General features: G+C 44.9%; 1 protein-coding gene across 4 annotated transcripts in view; it reads left to right on the top strand.

The window, feature by feature from the left end:
- The first annotated feature begins 4,720 nt into the window (after positions 1–4,720).
- SRGAP1 (SLIT-ROBO Rho GTPase activating protein 1) overlaps positions 4,721–12,069 on the top strand; it is a 238,795-nt gene continuing 231,446 nt past the window's right edge. For 2 of the 4 annotated variants that reach the window (XM_058557730.1, XM_058557729.1), the window contains exon 1: positions 4,721–5,076. In XM_058557730.1, coding sequence (XP_058413713.1) covers positions 5,010–5,076 — 67 coding nt within the window. In that variant the 5' untranslated portion in view covers positions 4,721–5,009. The remainder of the gene's footprint in view (positions 5,077–12,069) is intronic. The other 2 variants (XM_058557731.1, XM_058557732.1) reach the window with 2 other exon arrangements.

The raw sequence follows: 12,069 nt of genomic DNA, 5'->3' as shown, positions 1-12,069 counted from the left end.
CAGTTAAGTGCACGCGCTCCGCTATTGGCGGCCCAGGTTCGGATCCGGGTGTGCACCAACACACTGCTTGTCCAGCCATGCTGAGGCGGCGTCCCACATACAGCAACTAGAAGGATGTGCAACTATGACATACAACTATCTACTGGGGCTTTGGGGAGAAAAAGGGGGAAAAAAAGGAGGAGGATTGGCAATAGATGTTAGCTCAGGGTAGGTCTTCCTCAGCAAAAAGAGGAGGATTAGCATGGATGTTAGCTCAGGGCTGATCTTCCTCAAAAAAAAAAAAAAAAATAGAATCACATGGGGACTTTCCCTCACCCCAATTTTGGACCCCATGGGTCCTTGCTCCTCCAAGTGTGGCCTTTATGTGGCATGGCTTAGGAGCTTATTAGAAATGCAGGATCTCAAGCCTCACTCCAGAAGGTATCAGAACCTTATTCTAACAAGATTCCCAGGTGAGTTATATGCATGGTGAAGTTGAGAAGTGTGGCTTTCAGTGTAGAGGAGGTCCCAGGTGTCTGATTCTAAACCAACTCCCAGGGTGATTCTGACGTAGGTGATCAATGGTAAAATCATACTTGATATAACGCTGCCCAGGACATGATACCGAAATGCAATCCACTGACAGCACTACTGTAAGCAACTTGAGAAGCCAAGAGTCAAGACAATATAAGACACGTGGCACCACAGTTGCTGTTCTGATGCTCTGCCTGGGTCCAAAAATAAAACCTAGGATACTGGCAGTCTTTCACCCACTTTTCCATCCCAACGTGCAGAGGAGAACCCATCCCTGTATCCCTTACATGAAGAGGAGCAGCAGAATGGCCTACCTCAGCCGTGAGATTCTTTTGCTGAAACTATAGCTAAAAACAATAGTGTGAATTTGGCATTAATGCCTTAATGTATTTGTATTTAACTTTTAAAAATGATTTGGAGGCCAGCCCCGTGGCGCCTGCGGTTAAGTGCGTGCACTCTGCTGTGGCGGCCTGGATGTTCGCTGGTTCGGATCCCGGGTGCGCACCACTGACGCACTGCTTGTCAAGCCATGCTGTGGCGGCGTCCCATATAAAGTAGAGGAAAATGGGCACGGATGTTAGCCCAGGGCCAGTCTTCCTCAGCAAAAAACAAAAAGAAAAAAAAGAGGAGGATTGGCATCAGATGTTAGCTCAGGGCTGGTCTTCTTCACACAAAAAAAATAGACATTGCCGATATCATTAACCACAATAAAAAAAATTAACATTAAAAAAATGATTTAAATTATTTACCACTGGGCCAAAGTGATACTGTAGGAAGGTGTAAGGACCCCTGTATGTATTCCTACATAGTCTCAGGGTATATGGTCAGATGGTATATTAACTTCTACTTCTGGAAATTTGGAGTGGTCCTGAAAGGAAAATACTAGACAACAGTGTAGATAAATATGTAGTAGGGATCCCACAGTCCAATTTCTCGCAACATGCCCCTAAAGAGGGGGAGTGTGGCAGAGGAGGGAGAAGCTCTAGGGGGCAAAGTGCAAACAGCCACCCCTGTTCTACGGCGAAGCAAACAGCTTCCACAAGGAGGAGCGACAGCACAGAATTAGAATCACAGCTGCCTGTTTCCCAAACTGGGCTCACTCTGCCTTTCTGGAATTAAAGTCACAGGCATTCTCCATATACAGCTTTGTGAGTCAAAGTGGGCTCTTAAATATGGGAAAGATAAGGAGAACATGAAAAGGAGAAACTCTGAAAAGAACAGTTGACTTGTAAATCATACTGAATGGCTGGATCAGAAGACATTCACCAAAGGAAAACCACAACACACACATTTCACTGTATGTGAACCCGCTCCAAAAGTTTAAAGGAACCCTAAGTTCACAGGAAGCAAAATGGAAAACCGAGAAAACCCACTGTGGAGGCAAGATGATATGGCCTGGAATTCTGGCCCAGCCAGGCCTTTACACGTTTGTTGAACTTCCCAGATTCTCATCTGTAAAATGCTGACAATGGTGTCCATGTTGCAGGGTTCTTGTAAGAATGCACACAAAATGCTTTGTGTAGTGGACAAGATCCAATCTTCAACAACAATAACACAATGGCTTACTAATATTAAGACAAAAAAATTTATTGATGGTTTATTGCACACCACGATGAAATCAAAGATAATTAAAATACTGGCTCTGATTTTTAAATAGCTTTCTTTCAAAGAAGATTAAAACTGAGATAATAATAACAAAGATAATTAACAATTACTGGGTATGTACATGGTCTGGGGTTGCTATAAGCACTTTTAAAGGATTGTCTCAGTAAGTGCTTATTACATCCCCAGGAGCTAGGCACAAATCCATTGTACAGATCAGGAACCTGAGGCCTGGAGAGGTGCAGGAAGTTTTATCAGCTCGCTCAGGAAGTAGCAGAGCTAGGATTCACCTGGATTCACCTCTGGACACCATGACTTCGCGGCTTGTACCTACCACAGCGGCTCAGGTCTAGACTCAGCCAACAATTCATTTCCAGGGGCTGCATTCCCTGCTGCCAAGTTGTCCTTCCCAGGTGCAAATATAAAATAAACCCCACAGCTCCATGGAGGGATGATATGAATGGCAGTTAGATGTGACTTCTGTAATCACCAAAGCGAGCTGCTTGCCCCTGGTCTCTCCCCGTGGCCAACCTATCCTGCCACACTGCCAACAGTTGTCTTCATGAAGCATATATGTGATCACCACACTTCTGTGCTTCAAAGGCTCCCTGCTGTCTGCAGAACTCTGTCCAGGAGCTCAGCACAGGAGTCCTCTCCCAGTTGGCCGGACCTTCCTTCCCAGCCTCTGCCTTGGATCTTCTGGCTCTTCACCCCACACTCTTCCATAAGACAGTTCTGCAGGAAGTCAGGGCAGTCAGGGGTTCCACAGTTAACCTCCCCTGTGGCAAAAGGGAAAAAAAAACATTAAAAAAATTTTTTTCCTTACATTCTATTCTGTTGTTATAAAGTAAAAAATATGCTAAAAAAAATTTTAAAAAGCTTTACAATTAAAAACAACGTGCATATATATTTAAATATTTTTCACCTCCTACCAGCAATCTGGTGTTTTAGTGGAGGACAACCTTATTCGCATTTGCCCTGGAGTATGACGCTCCTTTTTTCTCCTGGAGTGCAACCCTTTCTCTCTCTGAGGTGGCAAACTACTTACTATCCATCCCTAAACACAATTCAAATAGCACTTCCCTGGAAAGCCTTACTCCCCAAACCTCTTACACGGGCCATTTTCCCTTGCTTAGGGCTCCCAAAGAGGGGAGTATTTCTCTCTCTTACAGTGTAATTGTATTGCCTGTAATTATTTATTTATACAACAATAGACCATGAGATCCTCTAGGGCAGGCGCCTGATCTCCGAATCCCTAGCTCTTAGCTTGGTGTTTGGCCCGCAGTAAGAACTTGAAAGTTTATCACTGAATACATGAATGAATGATCAAAGTCTAAAAGTCCCTACTCTCCTTAGATCTTGCAGGGAAAACATTTTTATACTGGACATGACTTTGGACACATCACTTTGATAAATTAGGCCCATAATACTTGAGGAGGGATTTGAAAAGAGCCAGGAAATGTCCCAAGAGGTAAATGTGTCCGTCAAAAAGCTAGCGACTTCCTAAGTGTGACCTGTTCGCACACCATGCCCTTCCCACCATCCTAGCTCCCCGAGCTACTTCTTGGATGGAGAGAATATTGTGTTCAAGACGGTATTTTTCTCCCCTTCGATGGAAGAGGTTTGCCCTCCTTTGATCTTTAACAGCCAAGTCGTTCACAATTCAGCCTCTGATTTTCCTACTGGAGTCCAACATCTTGGACTCACATCCCTTTCCATCATGGAGACATCCAACTTTGGATGTCTCCAATGGATAAGGAAAAGAGCCCCTCCAGAACTCCCACCCTCGCCCAACCACAGTCCCCCAGGTCGGGAAGGCGTTGTCCGGTCGCGGCGCTGGGCAGCGGATGGAGGCGCGCGGAGCGTCACCCAGGGCGCGGGGCTGGGCGCGCGGGGCGGGGCCGCGGTGGGCCACAGGAGGCCTCCATCTCCGGGAGCAGGGCGGGAGAGGGGTGGAGAAGGGCCCGGGCGACAGCGCCTTCCCCTCCCGCGAGCCCCGCCCCGCCTGGCCGAGCCCCGCGTGCCGGCCCGCCCGCAGCGCGCTCGCTGGGCGCCGGGAGCCTGCGCCGAGGGCGCGCCGGGAACTTTGCGGCCGCGGGGGGGCGCGGCTCCTCCGGGTGCGTGTGCGAATGTGCATGTCGCCGGCGGCCTGCGGGGGGCAGCAGTGGACAGGGGGACGAGGAGACAGAGGGAGCCTGGGTGCACCGTGGCCAAGGAGGCGAGGCCCCTGGCGGCGCCGGCTCCGGAGACCTCAACTCCGCCGGGCTGCGCCCAGGACGCGATCGACCGGCGCAGCAGCCTCCCTCGCTCGCCTTCCACCGCGATTCCTGTCGCCTGCCCGGGGGCCGCAGCAGCCTTAGCCCGCAGGGGACCGGTGGCCGCGGCAGCAGCATCCCCAGCCCGGGCGGGACCCCTGAGTGCCGGAGCCGGCGGCCGGAGCAGGAAGGGAGGGTCGCGGCGCCCGCCCTCCACGGCGGGCCCTGCCCCCGAGCGCCCGGTGCGGGTTCCTAACAATGGTGCGGAGCGCCGGCGCGAGCCCCGCGCCCGCCCAGCGGCCGTAGAGGAAGTGGCCGGGCTCTGGGTGGGGTGGGCAGGGAGACGCCCCCGGCCCTCGCTCGCTGGAGTTTGCCTGCGCGCTGGGCCTCTCCGGCCCCGAGCCCCGGGCTCCACCGATCACCGACGGCAGCTCGATCCGGAGAGTATGGTGCCAGCGCCCGGGTTAATCTAGCCCTCGGCTCGCTCCTGTTTTCCTCCTCTCCCTCGCCTCCCTCCTGTGGGTGCTGCCTCCGGGTTCCCGGCGTGTGGGAGTACAACTCTCTGCTTCTCCAAGGAGACTGGTTTGTGACCACCCAACAGAACTTGCCCATTGAAAGCAAACCCGGAACAGCTGGATAATGTCCACTCCGAGCAGATTCAAAAAGGACAAAGAGATCATAGCCGAGTATGAAAGTCAAGTCAAAGGTAAGGATGGGAGCGGCCGCCTCGCTCCTTTTGTGTGCCTTCTCGTCATTGTGTTCGAGGAGTTGCATTTCTAACTTGGTGTCTGCGTTGGAGGAAGGTGGTGAGGGATAGCTAGAGCGCCTGGCTGAGCCTCCCGGGGCTTCAGACACGCCGAGCTCAGTCCCAATCCTAGTCCCGTCCAGCCCACGGGGAGCTGGAACCCGGGTGGCTCTCTCCGGCTGCCAGCGCGCACCTCCAACAGGGAGAGAACTGGCTTTAACTTAACCACATTCAGCTGGACAACTTGGGAGGCAGGCAGCAGCAGTGGCCCTGCCCAGTTATCATCCTCCTCCTTATTATTATTTTTAAATGATACCATTGTCACAATATTATCTTTTTTAAGGAGTCATTTTTCTGAAGTCTGGACACCAAGTGGTCTAGAGCTTCATTGAGCGCAGGCAATTTTGGACATTCACACTGTTCACCGTTAATTTATTAGGGCGAGTCCTCTTTTTATAAGACAGCTCTCTAAGAGCCTGACAGTTAAACCAAGCAGGGACTAGTGGAATCCGACTCCTCCTTTATAAAAGGCCAGAATTCAGTGCCATCTTCCACGCTCACACGGCAATATTGCTTTATCATTTGCTGGAAGCCACTTGCCTGTAAAATGAAGGTTTGAATATTTAAGTAGTAGTTTCAATCCATTTACATTGTCAAATAATGAAGGAACCTAATTAAGGTTGATGAAGCATTTTTACTCAATGTGCCTTGTGGTTTAAAAAATATATTTTCTCTCCAGTACCAGTATTTGGTGTTGCTGTTGAAGTATTTAATAAACATATGGGTTTGTTGTTTTTTTCTCCTCTTTCGTGGTCTCCCACTGGTAGCTTTCCCTAGTGAGACAATGGATGGAGTGTTGAGATCGCTGCTGTTCTCTGGAATATTCAATGCAAAGTTCACAAACATTGCTGTGTAGACACCTGTGTTTGTACAGATACAATCTTATGAAAGGGCCACTGGGAAAGGCATTCCTGTACTTGCCTCCGGGAAGGCAGGAGCTGCCTGGGTCTTCTTTTGTGTGGTTAAGTTGTGAAAATGCCTGGAGTCCTGTGACAGGGCCTGGTGGGGGAACCCTCTGTCACCTGAGTGTGAATCTGGACCAACTCATTATGGCAACTGACAAACACCATGTGCAAGACCAGGGGCTGATGTGTCCTTTAGGCTGACTCCTATAATGAAGCTAAGCTAAACATTGTTCAGGAAACACAGATTTTTTATCTGCTTTTAATTAAAATAATTTATACTTATAAAAACTGGTTACATTGACATGGAAGTTAATATTAGCAGAGAAGTCATTATTTCCTTAGAGACGGGTAAACTTGCTAATGAGCGTAACCTTTCTTTTCTTAATGAGTCCAACACAGTGTAAAGCCTTTCATTCTTAGATAGAACTCTTGTTCATGGTGACTGTTGCTCCGTGCAGTTTTTCCACATGGCTCTTTGTGGCAGGTCTTCGAGGGGTGGCAGTCCGGCTTTCCTGCTGCCTGGAGCACTGACTGGCAGAATGCACTTCCAAGGATTGGTTAGTTACATTTCTGGTCTGAGGTCATTTGTCCATGATCAAGTCCTTATAGAAAAGATATTCTCATCATTAATTTCTTTCAGACTATGAATTCTATAATTATATGGTTACTTATATGCCTGAGAGTATAGGCCCTCAACATGATTAACAGTCAATAAAATGGGATATGTTGCAATTTTTAAAATGTGTCTATCAAATCCAATCCAAGAAAACATCATGAATATGGTGAAGGTTGTTTTTGGAACAAATTCCGTCCCATAAAGAGTGATCTGTCTATTCCCTTCAGCTCTCCTTGCTTACAGACACCCAAGAGTCCTTAGGCTGCTCTATGAGTCTTTACTACACCTGACCTGCCCTTCTCATCGGGGCCTGTGTCCACACTTTATCTGATTGTCCTGCTGTACTTACACATCCTGTGTCTAACCCAGATCATTATTTCCTTATGCAGATATGGGAATAGGGTAATACAGTGGAGTCGGATCATACAGACCTTTAATGGCACAAATTCACCTGTAGTTCTAGGCAAAATCAAGAAGAGAGTGGGAGCGAAATGACAGTTAAATGGTGCCTGAGGCCAGCTGTCCTCTGCAGTGAGAGTGGGTTCCTTAGGAAGGGTAGCATGACAGGCAGGATTCTGGTTTTCTAACTCTTTCATTTCTAAGTCCCTCTTGAAGGGTAAGCATCTTACTCTGGCAGAGTCCTACTCCACTGTGTAAGGATAGGTGGTTTTGGAACAACCAAGTCTTTTAGTTCTAGCCAGCTATTTCATCTGATGATAAACAAAAGAATTGTGGCCATTCTGTTGCTGGAGGAAAACATGGCTGTGTTGGACTCATTAAGAGAAGATACAGGTCTGTTCCCAGTGAATAAAGCCACATGTATTGCACTCTCTGGGTGACTCAGGTGTATGAGTGATTTCAAGAGTCATTTCTGATTATGTGTGGTTTTTTAGCTTCCCACTTAGAACCCAATACTCTGGAGTATTGTCCTGTCTTATTCTCTCTCATTTCCCTAATATCCATTGCATTTACTTCAGAATTTCTGAGATAATGGTTTGATCTAAAGGAATGACTCCAGATGTGAGATTTTGCCACTATGGAAGCCTGCACATGTTTTGGGAACAGATTTCATGGAGCTGTTCTCAGCTGTGAAAAGAACCATCCTAGGGGATAATTTTATGAGTAAGACCATAAATGTATCTACTTAGATGTATTATGTTGGGCAAGTCACTTAGCTTACCCCTGGGCTTTGGTTTTCTTACCTAAAAGATACAGAGTTTGGTTTCTCTCTCCTAAGGGTCTTTGAGTCTAATCGGAGATGTCATGTCAGTTCATATTAATCATTTAGTAAAATTTTCAAACTTTTCACATTTTCTCGGCCGCCCTGTTTTGGGGGGGATCATCTTTGCTTTTGCTGTTTTCATAATTCACAAACACTATGTATCATTCAAGTTCTCAGGGAATTAAAATGCACTAGAGAATACAAAAAAATAAGAAAACCATGTTCAGAAAAGTATAGCACAGAATTGTAAGAGGAGGAGAATTGGGAATTATGCAAATAGTTAAAGAATAGATAGGTGTAAACTGAGGACAAAAGGCCCCCAAACAATAATTTAAAAGGAATGTGTTAGCCAGGAGGAGAAACATGGATGATTTCATGCATGTTGGTCAACTCCCCAAAGATTTAGAACACAGAGAAATTAATCTCTTATTTGTGTAAACCCTTAAAAAGCAAGCTTGTCTGGAAAAGTGTATGAAATGCAAACCAGTGGACTATGCTATTTGTGAGCATCTCTGGCAAAAAGCTTAGTAGTGGAAATGATCGAAACAAGTGGCTAACAGAAGGTTTGGGGATTATCTGTGGATTTTAGTGATCTATGTAATTTTTGAATTCGGCAGCAAAAATGTGGTGGAGCACATACAAAAAATATTGCTTCACATATGGGAGCTAAAAGAATCAAAAGGCACAGTTTGTGAGGTAGAACTCGTGGATGAGGGGTTGTGTTTGTTTTTAATAATGCGTTGTTAGTTGCTACGAATTGACAGCTATTATTTGCAGTGTTTTCCTAGGGATAATCTCATACTCATCTACATGCCATATGTACAGGAAGTGCCAAGAAAATCTGCTGTTCTTCGACCACTCTGCTGCCTGAACTACAAATAGTACATTTTGGTAGCAGATGGAACATGAGGAAATGCCAATTCAATTTGATATGACCCCATGTCATGCGATAGGTTTCAATAGGGAAATTAAAAGTGCTGCTTCACTAATACGGAACCTGTGTCTACATCTAATGTTCTTCCATCTAACCTGGAATAGAAAACGGCAACAATTTGGGCCGCCCCGTGGCTTAGCGGTTAAGTGCACACGCTCCGCTGCTGGCGGCCCGGGTTCGGATCCTGGGCGCGCACCGACGCACCACTTCTCCGGCCATGCTGAGGCCACGTCCCACATATAGCAACTAGAAGGATGTGCAGCTATGACATACAACTATCTACTGGGGCTTTAGGGGGAAAATAAATAAATAAATAAAATCTTTAAAAAAGAAAACAGCAACAATTTAAATTATGAATTAAAACTTTATAGCTGGGAGGAACTTTAAACATTTCCTGTCCAACACATTCATTTACATGATGCCAGGAGGCATAATGATGGACTTACGCAATTAACTATAACACACCTGGCACTAGACCCCAGGTCACCTGCTTTTCAGTATCGGGGTTTAGTTTTAGATGCCTCACAAAGTAGAGGAGGAGGTAGAACACTTACCTACTTAGACTTTACATTCATAGAGGGAATCATAGTTGAACCTAAGAGAGAACAGCAACACTGGTCTGTTAACACGAGTAGTTAATTAAATTGATGAACTGTAACTGAGTTGTTTTTTTCACCAAGATCGTTTCAAGAAACCACGACGCCCCAGCAGTGGCTTCACATGGTGGCCTTAAGATCAAGGAAAAAAGTATGGTGAATGTGTGCAAGTGTAACTTGCTTGAAATTTTGGTCAAACTAATTGCAGCTACTGCAATAAGCCCTCTTATGTTGCCCAGAAACCCTGATTAGTTTCATGAACTTCAAAATATATTAAGGAATAGGTTTGAAGAAATTTTCGAGCAAAGCGTGTCCTTCTGAAATACAGTAAGTGTTGGAGTATGCTGCAGGATGGTACATCTCAGCTCTAACAATCTGGATTGGTTTGCTCACACTGTGCTGTGTTCACCAGTTTGTCCTCAACTCCGGATCTGGTTTGAGAGTCCACTTTGTGGGTTGACCAGATCCTTTTCTTAATTCATCCGGGCTACCTATTTTCACTTCAATTCAGACAACCAAGAATTAAGATAAAGAAGAGGGAGTAAGCTGTATGTGTTATCACGCTTGTCTATTTTTGTTTTAGTTGTTTGAAGGTAGAAGTTGGGATTAGAGACAGTTATTTGAAGATATTTTTAGTTATTTGAAGCTGTTTTTATTTGTTGGTCCTGAGTTACTTTCTAGTTTATTGACAGCATGTACATGCTCTCCTGTTGATGTCTCAGGATGAGAGGAGATAGAACACATTGTTTAAGAGCAGAAACTTTGGTGTTGGCCATCCAGCTCTGCATCCACACCTAATTACATGTGTGACCTCTAAGAGTCAACTTCTGCATCTGTAAAATGGGGATAATGATAGTACTTACCTCCTTGTCTTTGTGAGGCTTCAGCAAGGTGACCTGTGGAAAGCTTTTATCACAGGCTTGGCATATAATAAACAGTCAACAAAAATTAGTCCTTATTATCTGTTTAATTTTGGTTTTCTTTACATCTCAACTGCTTCTTGTTATGTTCTGACTTTGATAAGCTTTTTGAAATTCAAATACATAACCACCAATCTGCTACCTGAATAGGTCCCAAAGTGGGCAAATCTTGAATCATCCTGATAAACTGCTTTCTCCTTTTAAGGGAGTGAGTTTCATGGTGGAATTAAAAAGGGAAATATGAGGAGAACCGGAGAGATTCCCAGCTCCTTATAAGGTGGATTTTATTTTGTGTCATTATTTCTTATCCAAGTACAAGTAACAGAGCCTAAAAGCACATTTCCTGGGCCTGGGCTGCCATGTGTTGGATTACAAGTTTTGTTTTCAGTTTTCTCTACCTTTGTTCAGTGATGCTGTATGAAAAATGAAAACTGTAGTCTGGTCAATGGATTTTATTTACCTGTGGTGAAAAGGATTCTTATGCCATCAGATCAAGTCACTGACGTAATTTCATGGTCTTGAGAAAACTATTTTCTTTCAAAATCAGTATAGAAATGAAAAATTCACTTATAACTGCGAATTTGCTTCTGGTTCATGAGAAAGCACTCTGATTTTTTTCCAGCTTTATTGAGATATAATTGACATATGACAGAAAGCATTTGATATTAAAAATTATTGTCTATCTCCCACACTTCTAGTACAGGGCTTCATTAAACATTTATCGAATGAATAGAGTAATTGTTTTGGATTATCATTCCTTTAGAGTGTAAATGAACATAGTGATCATTTAAAAGTATCTAGGGTGTCCAATCAAGTATCAACAGAAAATTAAATTGAATTCAAATACTGTGTAACTTCTTTAGAAAGTCACAAAGCTGGAAACAATCTACATGTCCAACAGTACGGAATGGTTAACTAAATTCCACTGGGGAATGGTTAACTAACTTGTGTACATGGAATGTTATGTAGTCATTAACAGTGGTTTTTGAAGAACACTTTATGGTATGGAGAAATATTTTATAAAATTGGGAAAAACGGATGGCATAGTAATAATAATTAAAAATAGTCATAACAGCAGCCGACAGTTACTGAGACTCAGCGGCGTGCCAGTCACTGTCGTGGCTGCTCTGTGCGAGTGGACTCAGCCTTACGTGTACATAATTATGGCAGGAGGGAACTGCCGGTTATTTTTCCTGCTTCGTGTAGGTTGTACTTCCTGTATTTTTGAACCATGGTTTACCTGCCCGTTGGTAAGTTTCCTGGCTTAATGCAGGAATCTCACTTTGAGCTCCACAGTTTTTCAGGATGGGGGTGGCGCAAGGTAAGTCCAAGCAAAACATTGTCTGTGGATTGAAACTCTGCTCATCAGATTTGTCCACGGAACAATTTCAGACTACTTGTTTGCTTCTGAATTGGGGATATACCGTGGTTTTTCCTTGATTTGAGTTCAGCTAACAGGTGGGTATGCCTGTGTGTGTGTGTGTGTGTGTGTGTGTGTGTGTGTGTGTGTGTGTGTTTGGGAGAGCAACCTCTCTCTCTCTTTTTTTTTTTGGTGGTGAAATTTACATACAGATGGGTACAGAAAATGATTATTTACAATTTAAAAAATAAAAGTAAAATGAATACTGGGTTACTAGCCATCCAGGTGAAGAAGTAGAACGTGACCAGTGTCTTCAAAACCCCTGTGTGGCCCCTTTCCCG

This window comes from Diceros bicornis, chromosome 17 (assembly GCF_020826845.1).
Source record: "Diceros bicornis minor isolate mBicDic1 chromosome 17, mDicBic1.mat.cur, whole genome shotgun sequence".
Taxonomy (NCBI): domain Eukaryota; kingdom Metazoa; phylum Chordata; class Mammalia; order Perissodactyla; family Rhinocerotidae; genus Diceros; species Diceros bicornis.
This window is presented reverse-complemented; position numbering and strand designations above follow the sequence as displayed.